This window comes from Pongo abelii, chromosome 6, assembly GCF_028885655.2.
Source record: "Pongo abelii isolate AG06213 chromosome 6, NHGRI_mPonAbe1-v2.0_pri, whole genome shotgun sequence".
NCBI lineage: Eukaryota > Metazoa > Chordata > Mammalia > Primates > Hominidae > Pongo > Pongo abelii.
In genome coordinates, this window is record NC_071991.2 from 13,185,891 (window position 1) to 13,205,513 (window position 19,623).

A 19,623-nucleotide genomic window follows, 5' to 3' on the forward strand; every position below is an offset into this window, starting at 1 on the left:
GTACATAGGAGACAACGTAAACCAGAACTGAGGCTGGGCCGGGCCAGGGTGTCAGAGGCCAAGGCGAGGAGTCGGGCTGCCCTTGGGCTGAATTGCAAGGTGAAGAAGCAGGAGTGAGAGGCTGAGAGTGTGGAGGGGAGGGGCTTATAGCGTGTGATTGGAGGGACGACCGGGCTCTGGTAAAGGTGTCATGAGGAGGCGGGGAAAGGTGAGAACTGGATTTAAGATGTTTTGGGGTTGGGCGCAGTGGCTCAAGCCTGTCATCCCAGCACTTTGGGAGGCCAAGGCGGGCGGATCGTCTGAGGTCTGGAGTTCAAGACCAGCCTGGCCAATGTGGCAAAACTCCGTCTCTACTAAAAATACAAAAAGAAATTAGCTCACGCCTGTAGTCCCAGCTACTCAGGAGGCTGAGGCAGGAGAATCGTTTGAACCTGGGAGGCGGAGTTTGCAGTGAGCCGAGATGCTGCCTCTGCACTCCAGACTGGGTGACAGAGCAAGACTCAATCTCAAAAAAAAAAAAAAAAAAAAGACGTTTTGGGAGTAGAGTAGAGATTGAAAGTGTTAAATTGAGCTGGATGTGGTGGCTCACACCTCTAATCACCACACAATGGAAGGCCAAGGCAGGAGGATCGCTTGAGGCCAGGAGTTGGAGACCAGCCTGACCAACATAGTGAAACCCCCATCTCTACTAAAAACACAAAAATTAGCTGGGTGTGGTAACATGCACCCGTAATCCCAGCTACTCAGGAGGCTGAGGCTTGAGAATGGCTTGAACCTAGGAGGCGGAGGTTGCAGTGAGCCGAGATGGCGCCACTGCACTCCAGCCTGGGTGACAGAGCAAGACTCTGTCTCAAAAAAAAAAAAAAAAAAAAAAGTGTTAAATGGAAAATGGGAGGAGGAAGGGCCTAGGATAGGATTTTAGGTGGAAAAGGAGAGAAAGGAGGGCATACAGAAAGCAAGACTGGGAAGAAGGTTAAGGAGGAAGAGGACTGGCATGGGAGCTGGGACAGTGGGACTGCGGGGATGATAGAAGCCAAGTGGGTCCCTTTCCCTTGTGTATAGGAAGACAGCAGAGTTCAGTGGCATCAGAAGCAGCTGGTGCCAATAGCCAGGCCCCTAGCTTTTAATAGCGTGGAAGGGCAGAAGGGAATGGTCACGTGGGCTTGGAGAATTGGGGTCGAATGAGGATGCAGCTGGCTTTGCTTCCAAAGGCTCTCGAGCTCACTGCTGTCTCGTTTTTCCTGGTTTTAGAAAGCAGAGAAAATGGGGAAGCTGGAATTGTCCAAGTGTGGAGGAGCAAAGGACTTTTACAGTTTTTAGCAATTAGTGATACAAGAGTGGGGAAGGAGGCTGGGTAGAGTGGCTCACACCTGCAATCCCAGCATTTGGGGAGGCCAAGGCTTGAGGTGAGACAAGCCCGGGCCACACAGTGAGACCCTGTCTCTTAAAAAACATTTTTTTTTGGCCGGGCGCGGTGGCTCACGCTTGTAATCCTAGCATTCTGGGAGGCGGAGGCGGGTGGATCACCTGAGGTCAGGAGTTCAAGACCAGCCTGGGCAACATGGTGAAACCCCATCTACACTAAAAATACAAAAAAATTAGCCGGGCATGGTGGTGCGTGCCTGTTAATCCCAGCTACTCAAGGAGGCTGAGGCAGGAGAATCGCTTGAACCCAAGGGGCTAAGGTTGCAGTGAGCTGAGATCATGCCATTGCACTCCAGCCTGGGTGACAGAGTGAGACTCCGTCTCGAAAACAACAACCACAAAAATATCTTGCACACATTAAAGAAAAATTCATTCTCTGGCCGGGTGTGGTGGCTCACGCCTGTAATCCCAGCACATCGGGAGGCCGAGGTGGGCAGATCACCTGTGGTCAGGAGTTCAAGACCAGCCTGGCCAATGTGGCGAAACCCCATCTCTACTAAACACACACACACACACAAAATTAGCCCTCATGGTGGTGTACGCCTGTAGTACCAGCTACTGAGGAGGCTGAGGTGGAGGACCGCTTGAGCCCAGGAATTCGAGGCTGCAGTGAGCGATGATCATGCCACTGCACTCCAGTGTGGGCAACAGTGAGGCCATGTCTCTAAAAAATAAAAAAAGAGAGAGAAACAGGAGAGAGCTGGTTTCCCCCTCCTCTGCCATGTAAGCAACGTAACCAGGATGAGGCCCCTCACCAGGCACCGAATCTGTCAACACCTTGACTTTGGACTCCCTGGCCTCGAGAACTGCAAGACACTCTCTATGGGTTAAGCCACCCAGTGCGTGGTATCTTGTTATAACTGCCCAAGCTGATTGAGACGGACGTTCAGGCCAGAGAGCATGAATGCATAGTGACACCAGCTGTGAGTCTTTCTCCAGGGACAGTCGGCAGCCGGCCCTAGGTGCAGAGCCGATGACAAGGACCCAGGCTCTCAGCAGGTCTTCCAAGCAGTGTGGTGGAAAGGCAGGCAGGGTGTGGGGAAGTGGAGCCAGGCCACCAGTCATGATGTCAAGACTGAGCCAGGAAGCAAAGGCAGGCAGAGAGATGGGGAGGAGAGGGAGCAGGAGGTGACTGGCCATCTCTGAGACAGAAGCGTGAGTAGTGGGTGGACTTGAGGGCAGGAGAGGACTGGAAGGGCAGAGGCCTGGGTGATGCAGCCAGAGAGGGAGACGCTAGAGTGGAGAGTTCTAGGCAGGGATGTTTTAGGTGATGGCAGAATCTGGAGTGGGTGCACTGGGGATGGAGTAGAGGTAAAGGTGCTGAAATTGAGGTCAGAGGTTGTAATCTCAGTGTGCATGACTTGGGGCAAAGGAAAACTGTGTCCCAGGTGCCAGGTCAAGCCTCAGAGGCCTTGGCACCATGGAGCCCAGGAGCAAAGTCTGCAGTGGGGATTTTTTTTTCTTTTTTTTTTGCGGGGGAGATGGAGTCTCACTCTGTTGCCCAGGCTGGAGTGCAGTGGTGCAATCTCAGCTCACTGCAACCTCCGCCTCCCAGGTTCAAGCAATTCTGCCTCAGCCTCCCAAGGAGCTGGGACTACAGGCATGCACCACCACACCCGGCTAATTTTTGTATTTTTAGTTGAGACAGGGTTTTGCCATGTTGGCCAGCCTGGTCTCTAACTCCTGACCCCAAGTGATCCATCCGCCTCGGCCTCCAAAGTGCTGGGATTACAGGTGTGAGCCACCGCGCCCAGCCTAGAGCCTAAAGTATCCACTTGTACATGCAGATGCCCCACGATGGAATGGCCACCCACCTCTGTGGACTTTTCCCTTTGCCACAGGGACAAACCACACAGATGACAGGATCATGCTATAGATACTGAACAATGATTGATGATACCAGCAGTTTTTCTTTTTTTCTTTTTTGTTTGTTTTGAGGTAGCGTCTCACTCTGTAACCAAGCTGGAGTGCAGTGGCCTTGAACTGTAGCCTTGAACTCCTGGGCTCAAGCGATCCTCCCACCTCGGCCTCCCAAGTAGCTGGGACCACAGGCGTGTGCCACCACGCCCGGCTGAGAGAGAGCTCTTCATGTCTCTTGTCCTGACTCCCTTCCTCTGCCTCCCTTCCAGAATCCCAGGTTCCCAGGCAACCTGCAGATGAGTGACCGCCAGCTGGACGAGGCTGGAGAAAGTGACGTGAACAACTTGTAAGTGGCTCCTGCCCTGAGCCGAGGAAGGGAGAAAGCTTTTGTGAATGCTGACACTTCTCATAAGGGTCATGGAGGGCATGATGGGGGGTGCCGTGGCTGGGGTGGGGACCAAAGCCCCTGGGTGACTTGGCCTTGGGGCCACTTATTTATTGGTGGTGCCTCATCCAGAACCCCTGCCTGGCTATTTCACACCCCAAAGCTTTCCTGTCTGTCTCGCTTTCTGCACTCTGACTCCAACACTGGTACCTATCCTCTCCCTCTGTCACTGTCACTGTTTTTGTTTTTGTTTTTGTTTTTTGAGAGGCAGTCTCGCCCTGTTACCTAGGCTGGAGTGCAGTGGCTTGATCTCGGCTTACTGCAGCCTCCACCTCCCAGGTTCAAGTGATTCTCCTGCCTCAGCTTCCCAAGTAGCTGGGATTACAGGCATGCGCCATCACACCTGGCTAATTTTTATATTTTTAGTAGAGATGGGGTTTCGCCGTGTTGGCCAGGCTGGTCTTGAACTCCTGACCTCAGGTGATCCACCCACCTCGGCCTCCTAAAGTGCTGGGATTACAGGTGTGAGCCACCGCCCCCAACCTGTCGCTGTCACTATTGACTTCACCAGGCTGCATGGCCATAATACCCATGAGGCTAAGACTTGGAGCTGGAGTTGTGTGTGTGTTTGCACACGCACGTGAGCATTGGAGACTGGAGTAGTGTAGAGCGTGGGGGAGGGGACAGGTAACAGACCGGCCTCAGGCTGTGGAGTGTAAGCTCTCTTTCCTCTTGGGTCCAGTTTCCAGTTAACAGTGGAGATGTTTGACTACCTGGAGTGTGAACTCAACCTCTTCCAAACAGGTAAGTCTCTTCCCTCCCGTCTAACCCAGGCTCTCATGGGAACTACCTAATTCCCAGTCCTCCTCTCCCTGCAAAGTGTGCGGCACAAGGGGTAGGAAAATGATGACATTCACACCCCATCTCTGGTCTCTCCATCCCTCGTGCAGGGAGGGACTGAACCTCTTCAGTATTTTTCTTTTTAAGAGACAAGGTCTCGGCCGGGCGCGGTGGCTCACGCCTGTAATCCCAGCACTTTGGGAGGCTAAGGTGGGCCCATCACTTGAGGCCAGAAGTTCAAGACCAGCCTGGCCAACATGGTGAAACCCTGTCTCTACTAAAAATACAAAAATTAGCCGGGCATGGTGGCGCATGCCTGTAATCCCAGTTACTTGAGAGGCTGAGGCAGGAGAATTGCTTGAACCCACGAGGTCAAGGTTGCAGTGAGCCAAGATCACTCCATTGCACTCCAGCCTGAGTGATACAGCAAGACTTCATCTCAAAAAAAAAAAAAAAAAAGGAGAGAGAGAAGGTCTCGCTCTGTCGCCCAGGCTAGATTGCAGTGGTATGTTACGGCTCACTGCAACCTCAAACTCCTAGGCTCAAGTGATCCTCCCACCTCAGCCTCCCAAGTAGCTGGGACTACAGGCACGCACCACCACATCTGGCTGATTTTTTATATTTTTTGCACAGATAGGGGTCTCACTGTGTTGCCCAGGCTGTTCTTGAACTACCAGCCTCAAGGTGTCTTCCCAACTCAGCCTCCCAAAGTTCTGGGATTACAGGTGTGAGCTACCACACCTGGCCTCCTAGATATTTTCAAAGCAGGTGGTTTCACATCTGAGCAGAAAGACCACACACTGCCCCTTCCTACTGGCCTCTCTCCTGAAGCGCAAGCCTCCAAAAGCCCAAAGACAGGTCTTACCTCTTTGCCAGCCACTGGACTGTAGCCATGGCCCTGGCCAGTCCTTGGTCCAGTCCTGTCTGCTACTCGGAGCTGGGCTGGCTCATGGGCATGATTTCTGCTGAGGAGGAAGGGCTTGTGTCTGTTGTTGAGTTGGCAGCGATGGGAAACAAGCTGGTCAGGATTGGTTGTCACCCAGGACTGGTTGTCACCCAAGTCCACATGAGAAGCTCACACAGTCCTGTTCCACTAGCAGGGGGAGTGGCCACACTTCCAGGCTCCCGTCTGCCAACAACTGTGGTGCCTCCAGACCATCAGCCCCTAACGCTTCCCTGACAAGCCTCAGCTGGTCCCCTTCTCTCCAGTGCGTCTTCTCCCCACACCTCCCAGCAGGCTCCCCTCCTTTCCCTGGGGGACCTAAGCACCAGCGTTCTGAGACTCAGGATGTTCCATGACAAGCATCCAACTCTGAAAGACGACGTTCCATGTTGCACGTCTCCATACGAAAGCTTGGCAGTCTCATGCCCAAGCCTGGCGGCCTTCTCTGCATGTGGACAGGCAGGACCCGCTCTTGGGGCTTGGACTGTCTGACCCCGAATTTCCTTCAGCTTCCTTCAGCGTGTTCATCTGTGCAGAAATGCCTACTACTGGCCTCTTTTCCAGAATATTCTGTTTTGTGTTGTACGATGGCTGGGACAGGGCAACAAATTCCGTAATACATTGACCAGTCTTCAGCACAGGCTGTGGTCAGAAACACACCAGAAACAGGCCGGGCGCAGTGGCTCATGCCTGTAATCCTAGAACTTTGGGAGGCCGAAGGGGGACAGATCATGTGAGGTCAGGTGTTCAAGACCAGCCTGGGCAACATGGTGAAACCCCGTCTCTACTAAAAATACAAAAATTAGCCGAGTGCGGTGGTGAGCACCTGTAATCCCAACTACTCAGGAGGCTGAGGCAGGAGAATGGCTTGAACCCGGGAGGCAGAGATTGCAGTGAGCTGAGATCACAGCACTGTACTCCAGCCTGGGTGACAGAGCAGGATTCTGTCTCAGAAAAAAGAAACGCAAACACCAGAAACAGTTGGAAACTGCGGTTTGTGCGAGAAAGGGACATTCAGCTGACTAGGAAGCTATTTGAGCAGGGCGTTATACAAAAGTCAGTAGAGAAATAAAAATAAAACACAGAATCTAGTCTATGCCCTAAACTATTCCCAGTCAGATTGAAAGCAGTGGTGTAGATGCATTTATTTTTTAAAAAATGCATTGGGGCCGGGCGCGGTGGCTCATGCCTGTAATTTCAGCACGTTGGGAGGTGAAGGCAGGTGGATCATGAGGTCAGGAGTTCAAGACCAGCCCGGCCAACATGGTGAAACCCTGTCTCTGTTGAAAATATAAAAATTAGCCAGGCGTGATTGATGGTGTGTGCCTGTAATCCCAGCTACTCAGGTGGCTGAGGCAGGAGAATTGCTTGAACCCGGGAGGCAGAGGTTGCAGTGAGCCGAGATCGCACCACTGCACTCCAGCCTGGGTGACAGAGCAAGACTCTTTGAAAAAAAAATGCTTTGGAAATGTTTGCATAAAAGTACATAAACAAGTATACATCGTTGTGGCTAACTTTTCATCATTTGGATTTGGGTGGGAACAACGTATGTGGATAATTCAGAATTCATTCGCATTTAGCTTTCACTTTTTTGTTGTTGTTTCTTTTGAGATAGTCTGGCCGTGTCACCCAAGCTGGAATGCAGTGGTGCAATCTCGGCTCACTGCAACCTCGGCTTCTGGGGCTCAAGCCATCCTCCTACCTCAGCCTCCCAAGTAGCTGGGACTACGGGCACGCACCACCGTGCCCAGCTAATTTTTGTGTACTTTTTGTAGAGACAAGCCTTCACTATGTTGCTCAGGCTGGTCTCAAACTCCTGAGCTCAAGCGATCTGCCTGCCTTGTCCTCCCAAAGTGCTGGGATTACAGGCATGAGCCACCACGCCCAGCCTGCATTTAGCTTTGGAATGTGCTAGATCTGAATGCAGGCATGAGTGAGATTCTTGGAATTGTCATTCTTGGGAAAGCGCAGCCTAGAAGTTGCAGTTCGGCTGACGCAAGCTCTCTCCCCGTGGCCCTCGCCTCTTCTTGGAGCCGGCTGCCTGCCTGCCTCCTGCTGCTGTGGTGTTCAGGGATGAGCAAGACAAATGTTTCAACCTTTGGGTCATCCTTCCAGTTCCTGACAGCCAGTGGACCATGAGTAAGCGGAGATGGTGATGAGGTCCAAAAGGACTTGATTAGCTGAGAGAATGAGTAAGGGGTAGAGGTGGTGAGCTCAGCCATCTTTTTTGTGCCACATCTCATGACCCCTAGCTCTGGTTTTTGGTGTTTTTTGTGTGTTTGTTTGTTTTGTTTTGAGATAGAGTCTCGCTCTCTTGCCCAGGCTGGAGTGCAGTGGCACCATCTCAGCTCACTGCAACCTCCGCCTCCCAGGTTCAAGCGATTCTCCTGCCTCAGCCTCCCGAGTAGCTGGGATTACAGGTGTGCACCACCACACCCAGCTAATTTTTGTACTTTTAGTAGAGACAGCGTTTCACCATGTTGGCCAGGCTGGTCTCGAACTCCTGGCCTCAAGTGATCTGCCTGCCTTGGCCTCCCAAGGTGCTTGGATTATAGGCATGAGCCACCGTGCCCAGCCTGCTCTGGTTTTATATGCTTTATTCATTAATATTGTTACCACAAGATGCTGACCTACTCATCTCCAAATTCCCTCTGTTCTAGCCCAGTGCCTGGTGAATAGCAGGCACTCAACCATAAAAGAATGCTTGCTTTTTGAAAAACAGCAGGCTGCCAGGTGCAGTGGCTCATCCCTATAAACCCAGCACTTTAGGAGGCCGAGGTGGGAAGATTGCTTGAATCCAGGAGTTATATTCGGGTAGCTCTGGTCCAGAAGACTCTAAGTAATTCACCCTAGAGATTCCCAGAGCATGCAGCTGAAAGTTAACACTATGTAATGAATTCTGTTCACCTATTTCATCATCACTGCTGTTTTTCTTTTCTCTCTCTCTTTTTTTTTTTTTTTTTTTTTGGAGATGGGATCTCACTCTGTCGCTGGGGCTGGAGTACTGTGGCACAATCATAGCTCACTGCAGCTTTGACCTCCCTGTCTCAAGGGATCTTCCCACCTCAGCCTCCTGAGTAGCTGAGACCATGGGTGTGTGCCATCACACCCAGCTAATTTTTTAATTTTTTGTAGAGATGGGGGTCTTGCTATATGACCAGGCTGGTCTCCAACTCCTGAGCTCAAGTGATCCTTCCACCTCAGCCTACCAAAGTGTTGGGATTATAGGCATGAGCCACCACGCCCAGCTTCCTGTGCTCTAAGAAGCACCCCCAGTGTGCACTGTCAAATAGGGCACTCACTAGCCCCATGTGATCATTGAACTTGATTACAATTAAATAATATTTAAAAGTCAGGTCCTCAGCTGCACTAGTCCTATTTCAGGCATATTTCAGAAAGCCACATATGGCTAATATATTAAAAAGTTTATATGAACATTTTCATCGTTATAGAATTCTATTGGATAGCACTATTGTGGGTGATTCTGATGTGTGATAAAACTTGACAACCACTGAGCTTGGACATATAGTTTTCAACCCTGGATGCAGATTAGAATCCACCTGGGGTGTTTTTTTTGTTTTTTTGTTTTGTTTTGTTTTGTTTTGTTTTTTTCTCTGAAACGGAGCCTTGCTATGTCGCTCAGGCTGGAGTGCAGTGCTGCAGTCTTAGCTCACTGCAACCTCCAAGCAATTCTTGTGCCTCAGCCTCCTGAGTAGCTGGGACTACAGGTGCCCACTACCACACCTGGCCAATTTTTGTATTTTTAGTAGAGACAGGGTTTCACCATGTTGGCCAGGCTGGCCTCGAACTCTTGACCTCGAGCAGTCCACGTGCCTCGGCCTCCCAAAGTGCTGGGATTACAGGCATGAGCCACGGCGCCTGGCCTAACGGGGGACGGTAGGGGGAGGCTTTTGACACCCACTGACATCCCAACATACCGCAGATCAATTGAAACAGGTGGTGGGGCGGTTCTGGGGGTTGCAGGAAGACTTTAGTGTTTCAGTTTCCCCAGATGATCCTAACCAATCTCAAAGCCAAAGTCAAGAACCACTGCACAATTCCATGCGCTTTTCACAACATTCTCATTGAAGTCCTCTGAGACCCTTACGAGGTATGCACTGTTACATCCACGTGTGCTCAACAGAAGAGCATCAGGAGGCACAGAGTGACTGAGCAACTTGTCCACGATGACACTGCTCTAGATGTTTCTGGGTGCCGAAGGGCATTCCTGGAAGGCATCAGGAATCGAGGCCAGGCAGGGAGATGGAACAGCCCGTGGTTCCTGCCAGTTGGAGCCTGAGGAAGCCAGTAGACTTGGGGATGGCTGCCTTGCAGTGACAGCTGCTTTTAATTTGTGTCAAGAAGAAAAGCCGCCTTTTAATTAGAATGGTTTGGGATTTTTTTTTTCAGCTGCCAGACTAACCCAGTTACCAGGGATTAGTGCAGTCAGGGGAAGCAGAATACAGGCAGCGCTGGGCTTCCCTCTGGGCCAGTTCCACTCACAGAGGGACCGCGGGGAGAGTCTGCAGAGGCAGTGGGTGGCCAGTGCAAGAAGGAAAATCAGCCTGGCCAGTGGTGTGAGCCGAGTGTCTGCAGCCAGACGGCCAGTTGCTTGGTCTAGGATGGGGCGCAGGAGGTTGGTGTGGAGGGAGCCCCAGCGTGAGAAATTGAGGGAGCAACTTCATCTCTGAAACTGAAGAGGATGGAGGCAAGACTTCTATTTTTGTTGACAGGTGCCCCAAGTTTCAGGCTTGAATCCTGACATATCTTCCTTCTTCCAACTCCTTTTTCTTATTTTTCTTGTTTTGTGTTGTTTTGTTTTGTTTTGGTTTGGTTTGATTTGGTTTGGTTTGGTTTCTTTTGAGATGGAGTCTCGCTCTGTCGCCCAGGCTGGAGTGCAGTGGCACCGTCTCAGCTCACTGCAACCTCCACCTTCCAGGCTCAAGCGATTCTCCTGCCTCAGCCTCCCAAGTAGCTGGGTTTACAGGCACACGCCACCACACCCAGCTAATTTAGTAGAGACAGGGTTTTGCCATGTTGGCCAGGCTGGTCTCGAATTACTGACCTCAGGCGATCCACCCGCCTCGGCCTTCCAAAGTGCTAGGATTACAGGCATGAGCCACTGCGCCTGGCTTGTTTTGTTTTATTTATTTATGAAACAGAGTCTCACTCTGTCGCCCAGGCTTGAGTGCAGTGGTGCGATCTTGGCTCACTGCAGCCTCCACCTCCTGGGTTCAAGCGATTCTCCTGCCTCAGCTTCCCAAGTAGCTGGGATTACAGGCGTGAGCCATCACACCCGGCTAATTTTTGTATTTTCAGTAGAGATGAGGTTTTGCCATGTTGCTCAGGCTGGTCTCAAACTCTTGGGCTCAGGCCTCAGTCCCCCCACCTCGGCCTCACAAAGTGCTGGGATTATAGACGTGAGCCACTGCACCTGGCCGAGACCCAGTCTCATAAAGAGGAAAAAAAGGAAGATGAGGCTCCTCCTCCATGTCCGCCATGGTAGGAGCTCTCCCAGGTTATGAGCAAATCTCTTCTTTCCTGGGCTATCAGGGGTCTGCACAGAGTAGCACTTAGTTCACCCATTCATGATGCACTGAGTATTGTGACTCTCAGGAGCAAAGGCACCTGGTCTAACCATCATTGGCCCCATCAGCTCTTGGGCTCTCTAACAAGTCTGTTAACTCACCACCTCTCAACAAAACCACTTCTTTTTTTTTTTTTCTTTTTTTTTTGAGATGGTGTCTTACTCTTGTCGCCCAGGCTGGAGTACGGTGGTGCAATCTTGGCTCACTGCAACCTCTGCCTCCTGGGTTCAAGTGATTCTCCTGCCTCAGCCTCCCGAGTAGCTAGGATTACAGGCATGCACCACCACACCCAGCTAATTTTTGTATTTTTAGTAGAGACAGGGTTTTCCCATGTTGGAGAGGCTAGTCTGGAACTCCTGACCTCAGGCGATCCACCCGCCTCGGCCTCCTAAAGTGCTGGGATTACAGGCGTGAGCCACCACACCTGCCAAAATCACTTTTTTTTTTTTTTGAGACAGAGTTTTGCTCTGTTGCTGGAGTACAATAGCACGATCTTGGCTCACTGCAACCTCCGCCTCTTGGGTTCAAGCGATTCTCCTGCCTTAGCCTCCCGAGTAGCTGGGATTACAGGCATGTGCCACCATGCCTGGCTAACAAAACCACTTCTTGACTTTGTGACAGCCTTCCAATTACTTACCTTCTGTTTCTTTACCTATCTAATGGGGATACGTTTACCTATCTCATGGGAGTGTTGTGAGGGTTAAATGAATTAGATGAGGTAAAGCACGCACAGAATCAGTCCTTGGTGTATGTCGGACCCCTGCCTCTGCCTCTCTGAAGAGGCTGCCTGTAATCCCCTGGCTCTATCACCTTTCTCCCTCACTTTTATTTCCTAGTATTCAACTCCCTGGACATGTCCCGCTCTGTGTCCGTGACAGCAGCAGGGCAGTGCCGCCTCGCCCCGCTGATCCAGGTCATCTTGGACTGCAGCCACCTTTATGACTACACTGTCAAGCTTCTCTTCAAACTCCACTCCTGTGAGTACTGCGGGCCAGATCTTCTTACATGAGATTCAGGCCAGAGGGAGGATCCCAGCCTGAGGATGTCCCCAGAGAAACACAGTCCTTCTCAGTGTCTTTGGCTGTCTGCTTCTGTTCCAAAAGGCCCCGGAGCTCCTGACCATTGTGAAGATAAAAGAGCAGGGCCCAGGCTTTGGTGTCTCCAGTAAAGCCCCTGGCTTGTCACTCTTGTGTCCCAGTGTTACAGGATCTTTGGGGTGTCAGTTTTCTGGCTGGAAACCTCTGGGGCCAGTGGCGCCTTTGCCTGAGTTCTTGTTCTGCATCCAGGAAGAATGAGGTATTCAGACAAGTGGAGGGTGGACAAGATGAAGAGGAGCTTTATTGAGTATTAGAACAGCTCAGAGGAGACCACAGTGGGTACCGCTCTCTGTCTGTAGGCAGGTTGTCCTGTCGAATGTTCAGCTCTCAGCAGAAAAGAAGCCATGGAGTGGGTAGCTCCTCTCTGCAGCTGGTCATCCTAGCATCTCTGTAGGTCTCTGAAGCTCTCAGCAGACAGGGTAGCTCCTCCTGTAGCTGGTCATCCCATCTCTGCTCAGCTCTGGCTGAGCTCAGGCCTTTTATGGGCCTCAGAGGGGAGGAAATGCACCCCCATTGGTCCATGGGCAGGCCCGGAAAAAGGCTCCCCAAGTTCCCACTCCAGTCTGTGGGATTGGCAGCCCAGCCCCCACCGGGGACCCGCCCTTTCACCCAGGAATCTGTCTGCCTCCTGCTGCCATGCATAGCACCAGAGCTCAGCCCTGACTTTGCTCTAAGATCAGAGTGGGTGCCGACAGCAGGGAGAAGCCAGGCAGCGGGAGCAGGTTCAGAAGAGGGGAGGGAGAGCCTTCTCAGACCCTGAAGAGTACAGGGATGCCTGAGTCTCCAGCCGGGGCTGGGGGTGGGTGCGGGGCAGCGGGGCTGCCACCCACTCCATGGAGCGGGAGGCCCAAGTCTGCAGCTGTGTTTTGGGTGGCTGCAGCTGCGCCCGGGAAGGCAGGGTTCCTGCCTGCTGCCGGACCCTCAAGAGCACAGGGAGGCTCAGATCTGCAGTCACAACTTGGGCAGCTACAGCCCCATCCAGGAAGGTGAGGCTCCTGCCTGCTCCATGGAGTGTGCAGCCCTGGCCATGCCTCCCTTCTGCACATGGCATGATGGCAGTGGCAGGCCATCTGGACCGGTGGCTGCCATCACCAGGATGGTCCTCTCTGTCTGCCCCTGCATCACCATTCATCAAGTATGTCGTGTATCCTATAAACCGCACAAATTATCAGCAGACCTGGCCTAAACCTACATGAGCTAACATAATGATTTCCAGACCATTTATCCACACAATCCCTTTGTGCAAATGGAATTTTATGGAGAAATATAAATTATAAAACACAGCTGCTCATTAAATGGAGACCTATCCCTTACCTAGCTTCAGTTCCCTGGGGTGCCCTTAGCAGAATATATATAGTTTGGAGGTTCTGGTCTTACAGAAGTTCTTATACTTTTTTTTTTTTTTTTTTTTTTCTGAGACAGAGTCTCACTGTCTCACCCAGGCTGGAGTGCAAGGGCACAATCTCGGCTCACTGCAACCTCTGCCGACCAGGTTCAAGCAATTCTTGTGCCTTAGCCTCTCGAGTAGCTGGGACCACAGGCGTGTGCTGGCACACCCAGCTAATTTTTTGTTGTTGTTTTTTGAATTTTTAGCAGAGATGGGGTTCCCCATGTTGGCCAGGCTGGTCTTGAACTCCTGGCCTCAAGGTGTCCGCCCACCTCGGCCTCCTAAAGTGCTAGGATTACAGGTGTGACCCACCACACCCAGCCAGTTCTTATACTTTTGTGTCCTTCTGGTTTAAAATGATGTGTCTGGGGCGGGCACAGTGGCTCACACATGGAATCCCATCAATTTGGGAGGCTGATGCAGGCAGATCGCTTGAGCTCAGGGGTTGGAGACCAGCCTGAGCAACATAGCGAAATCCCTGTCTCTATAAAAAATACAAAAGTTAGCCAGGCATGGTAACATGCGCCTGTAGTCCCAGCTACCTGGGAGGCTAAGGTGGGAGGATCGCTTGAGCCCAGGAGGTCAAGGCTACAGTGAGCCGTGTTTGTGCCACTGCACTCCAGCCTGGGCAACAGAACAAGACTGTGCCTAAAAAAAAAAAAAGAGTAGTATAAGACAGTATACTCTGTAACTGTGGTCATTGACAAGTAATGAATCTCTTTATTTAGACAGTACAAGGGAAGGATGTAGCACCGCCTAGATGCTAATCTGGGATGGTTTTGTGGAAGAGAGATTGGAATTAGCTGCCCGGGGATTAGAAGGGCTTTGCGGCAAGTAGGCCTGCCCGAAGGGAGCTGAGAGGGTGGAGTGGGCCCCCAAGAGAAGGGACCAGCTGCTTAGAGTGCTGAATACAGATGAACTTTTCATTGTTTCCCCTGGAAACTTTTCAGTGTTTCCAAGTACTCTGTTGCTCAGTAGAACATCACCACTGCCTTTTTGTAAAATGGGGAGTTAAGCTGGGCATGGTGGTGCACACTTGTAGTCCCAGCTACTCGGGAGGCTGAGGGAGTTATGAGAAGAGACAGGTAATTAAGTGTTTGGGTTTAAAGGCCTTCGTTGAAGGCAGGGGAATACCCAAGACCCACACTGCCTCTGGGCTGAGGAAAGGGTAGGAGGGATACTCTTTACAATACATAGTTTTTTTATTTAATTAATTAATTAATTTTTTTTTGAGACAGGGTCTTGCTCTGTTGCCCAGGCTGGAGTGCAGTGGCACAATCTCAGCCCACTGCAACCTCCACCTCCCGGGTTCAAGTGATTCTCCTACCTCAGCCTCCCAAGTAGCTGGGATTACAGGTGCCCGCCACCACGCCTGGCTAATTTTTGTATTGTTTTTAGTAGAGACAGGGTTTCACCCTGTTGGCCAGGCTGGTCTCGAACTCCTGAGCTCAAGTGATCCTCCCACCTTGGCCTCCCAAAGTTCTGGGGTTACAATTGTGAGCCACTGCACCTGGCCTTCTTTTCTAAAAATAAACATTTATTTTTGTTTTAGATCTACAGAAGTTATAAAAATAGTACCAAGAGTTCTCATATACCCAGTTCCATTTTCCCTTTGTTCATATATTAGTATGAAACATTTGTCACAACTGGCCAGGCACGGTGGCTCACGCCTGTAATCCCAGCACTTTGGGAGGCCGAGGCAGGCGGATCACGAGGTCAGGAGATCGAGACCATCCTGGCTAACATGGTGAAACCCCGTCTCTACTAAAAATACAAAAAATTAGCCGGGCATGGTGGCGGGCACCTGTAGTCCCAGCTACTCAGGAGGCTGAGGCAGGAGAATGGTGTGAGCCCAGGAGGTGGAGCTTGCAGTGAGCCGAGATTGTGCCACTGCACTCCAGCCTGGGCGACAGAGCAAGGCTCCCTCTCAAAAAAAAAAAAAAAAAAAAAAAAAAAAGGAACATGTGTCACAACTAATGAACCAGTGTTGATACCTTATTATTAATTAAAGTTCGTACTTAAGGCAGGGCACAGTGACTCACGCCTGTAATCCTAGCATTTTGGGAGGTCAAGGCGGGCGGATCACGAGGTCAAGAGATTGAGACCATCCCGGCCAACATGGCGAAACCCCGTCTCTGCTAAAAATACAAAAATGAGCCGGGCGTGGTGGTGCGCGCCTGTAGTCCCAGCTACTTGGGAGCTGAGGCAGAAGAATTGCTTGAACCCGGGAGGCGGAGGTTGTGTTGAGCTGAGATTGCGCCACTGCCCTCCAGCCTGGCAACAGAGCGAGATTCCATCTCAAAAAAAAAAAAAAAGTTTGTACTTCATTCAGATTGTCATGGTTTTTACCGAATGTCCTTTTCTGCCCCAGAATCTCACCCGGTACACCATGTGACATTTAGTTGTGATGTCTCCTTAGGTTCCTCTTGGCTATGACGTTTCACTTCTCAAACTTCCCTTATTTTTGATGACTTTGACAGTTCTGAGTTTTTTTGTAGAATGTTCCTGAATTCTGTTTGCCTGATGTTTTTCTCCTGATTTAACTGGGGTTCTTGGGAGAAAGATCATTTAGGTCAAGTGCCATATTCATTCCACTGTCCACTTTTGCCATTTTTGTTTTGTTTTGTTTTGTTTCAAGACGGGGTCTCGCTCTGTCACCCAGGTTGGAGTGCAGTGGTGCGATCATAGCTCACTGCAGCCTCAAACTCCTGGGCTTAAAAGATCCTCCCACCTCAACCTCTTGAGTAGCTAGGACCACAGTGCACATCACCACACCTGGCTAACTTTTATTTTTTAATTTCTGTAGAGATGGGGGTCTCGCTATGTTGTCCAGGCTGGTCTCAAACTCCTGGGTACAAGTGGTGCTCCCCACTCAGCCTCCCAAAGTGCTGGGATTACACGTGGGAGCCACTGCACCCAGCCATCTTTTGCCATTTCAATAATCATGTTTTACACATGTGTTCCCTGATTTTATCCAATGAATGTATGACCCATTTCCAAATAACAAATTTAAACAAATAAAGCAAACACTAAAAGGATTGCTGAGCTGTGATCTATAGCTGCAATATGCAGATTCCCACATCTGAGAGGTGACAGGACCTCAGAGAACTGGCTCTGTAGGGGAGGAGGCTGTCCTAAGAGGCTACCGGTGTGTGCAGTGCCATAGAGTTAGCTACCAACCAAGCCAGGACTGGAACTCAGATCCCAAGCCTCAATCCCTTATTCTTTTTTTTGACAGTCTCGCTGTTGCCCAGGCTGGAGTGCAGTGGTGCCATCTCAGCTCACTGCAATCTCCGCCTGCCGGGTTCAAGCGATTCTCCTGCCTCAGCCTCCCGAAGTGCTGGGATTACATGCATGAGCCACTGCACCCGGCCTTCAATCCCTTGTTCTTTGCCTTCTGACAGCCATCCTCTTGGGCAGGCTCTGTGGATCTCTTCCAGACTAATATCAGCCCTGAGCCTCAACCTCAAACAAATGCAGACAATAGCTGAGAAAGAACTGCTCCCTCCTGGGCCTGCCATGGTCCAGCCTGCTACTGGGTCAGGTCACCATTTCTTCTCTAGTCCAGGACACAATTTCCACCCTATTGTGCCCGGCACGGCTTGTCCTTCAGGAACTAATTGAAGTGGAAGGATTTGGAGGCTAAGCATCTCCACACGACTGCTGGTTCCTGCTGGGCTCCCTTGGTTACCAGACCTCGGGACAGCTGTAGGCCAGTCGTGGCCCCTGGCAGTGCTGGCCACATGCCCCGGGGTAGCTGGGCCCCTCCCCCTCGAGAGCCCTGCTGTGGCTTCCCTGCCCACTGGTCCCCCTCCCCTCTCACACTCTTTCCAATTTCTTCCAGGCCTCCCAGCCGACACCCTGCAAGGCCACCGGGACCGCTTCATGGAGCAGTTTACAAAGTAAGTGGTTCAAGTAACAGGAATGGAGGTGAATCCAAGAGCGCTGTAAAATCATTAAGCAGCTGGGCGTGGTGGCTCACGCCTGTAATCCCAGCACTTTGGGAGGCCAAGGCGGGCGGATCACGAGGTCAGGAGATCGAGACCATCCTGGCTAACACGGTGAAACCCTGTCTCTACTAAAAATACAAAAAATTAGCCGGGCATGTGGCGGGCGCCTGTAGTCCCAGCCACTTGGGAGGCTGAGGCAGGAGAATGGCATGAACCCAGGAGGTGGAGCTTGCAGTGATCTGAGATGGCGCCACTGCACTCCAGCCTGGGCAACAGAGCGAGACTCTGTCTCAAAAAAAAAAAAAAAAAATCATTAAGCCGCGCAAGAGCACTGTGAGAGGTGGCTGGACACAGTGGTTCACACCTGTAACCCCAACACTTTGGGAGGCTGAGGCGGGAGGATTGCTTGAGGCCAGGAGTTCAACACCAGGCTGGGCAACATAGCAAGACCCCATCTCTACAGAAAAAAGAGGTAAAACAAATTAGCTGGGCACGGTGGTATGCACCTGTGATCCCAGCTACTTGAGAGGCTGAGGCAGGAGGATGGCCTGAGCCTAGGAGTTCGAGGCTGCAGTGAGCTATGATTGTGCCACTGGACTTCAGTCTAGGTGACAAAGTGAGACCCTGTCTCTAAAAAAATTTTTTTTTTAATACTTGGGGGGGTGAGGTTATCTTCATTTTTTTTTTTTTTTTTTTTTGAGACAGTCTTGCTCTGTCGCCAGGCTGGAGTGCAATGGCACGATCTCAGCTCACTGCAACCTCCACCTCCTGGGTTCAAGTGGTTCTCCTGCATCAACCTCTCGAGTAGCTGAGACTACAGGCACACACCAGCATGCCCAGCTAATTTTTGTATTTTTAGTAGAGACGGGGTTTCACCATGTTGGCCAGGATGGTCTCGATCTCTTGACCTTGTGATCTGCCCACCTCAGCCTCCCAAAATGCTGGGATTACAGGGTTGAGCCACCGTACCTGACCTGAGGTTATCTTCATTCTAAGGTGATAAAGTGACAGAAATAGCTCAGTCAGAGGCAAATCTACCTATAGCTAGGGTAACTATTGGTTCTCTAATAAATCCCATACAAGCATATAGAAGAAAGAGATTTCATCCATTCATTAGTTGCCTGCTTATGCCCCAGACTTCATCCTCTTGTCTTTTCCCTCTCCCTAAGTTCTGGTCTTATAGCATTTATAGACTGATAACCCCTAAATATGTATCTCTAGCCAGAACTTACTTCTGAATGCCAGCCTCTTGTCCCCAATTTGACATCTGTATAGCATATTTAAATCTCAAACTGTACTTTAGGTTTTCTCAAAAAAAAAAAAACCTTTCTCCATTCTGTTTTCGTTTGTTTGTTTTTGTTTTTGTTTTTGAGACAGAGTCTCACTCTGTCACCCAGGCTTGAGTGCGGTGGTGTGATCTTGGCTTACTGCAACCTCAGCCTCCCCATCTCCAGTGATTCTCCTGCCTCAGCGTCTTCAGTAGCTGGGATTACAGGTGCCCACCACCATGCCCGGCTAATTTTTGTATTTTTAATAGAGACAGGGTTTCACCATGTTGGCTAGGCTGGTCTCGAACTCCTGACCTCAAGTGATCTGCCTCCCAAAATGATGGGATTACAGGCGTGAGTCACTGTGCCCAGCCCCTCCCCATTCTTTTCTATCTCAACAAATACTGCCATCATCCATTTAGGCCAGAGAGCTGGAAGTCACCATTTTCCTCATCCCCCATGTCCAATCCACTAGCAGGTTTGGTTGATACCCTACAAATATGACCTGCTTCTGAGGTGGGATGGGAGACTGGACTCTGGAGGCAGGGCTTGGGCATCGGACCAAATTAAGGACAAGTAAAACAGGGAAAGGGCAGAAGCACTTCTGCATAAGACACACCCACCAGTGTGCAGTGACAGTGTCCCATTGCTATGGCAACATCCGGAAGCTAGCGCCCCTTTCTATGGCAATAACCCAACAATCCGGAATTCACCACTTTTTTCTAGAAATGTCTGCATAATCTGCCCCTTAATTTACATATAATTAAAAGTGTGTATAAATGTAACAGCTGCTATTCTGGGCTCACTGCATATGGGGTAGCCCTGCTCTGCAAGGAACAGGACCTCTGCTGCTGGCTGTGCACTGCCGCCTCAATAAAAG

General features: G+C 50.8%; 1 protein-coding gene across 3 annotated transcripts in view; it reads left to right on the plus strand.

Annotated features, from left to right (window-relative positions):
- Window positions 1-19,623, plus strand: part of HIP1 (huntingtin interacting protein 1) — a 208,226-nt gene that overhangs the window by 153,422 nt on the left and 35,181 nt on the right. For all 3 annotated transcript variants that reach the window (XM_024249726.3, XM_054560364.2, XM_054560363.2), the window contains exons 6-9: window positions 3,555-3,631; window positions 4,413-4,474; window positions 11,878-12,018; window positions 17,370-17,427. In XM_024249726.3, the coding sequence (XP_024105494.2) occupies window positions 3,555-3,631; window positions 4,413-4,474; window positions 11,878-12,018; window positions 17,370-17,427 (338 nt within the window). The remainder of the gene's footprint in view (window positions 1-3,554; window positions 3,632-4,412; window positions 4,475-11,877; window positions 12,019-17,369; window positions 17,428-19,623) is intronic.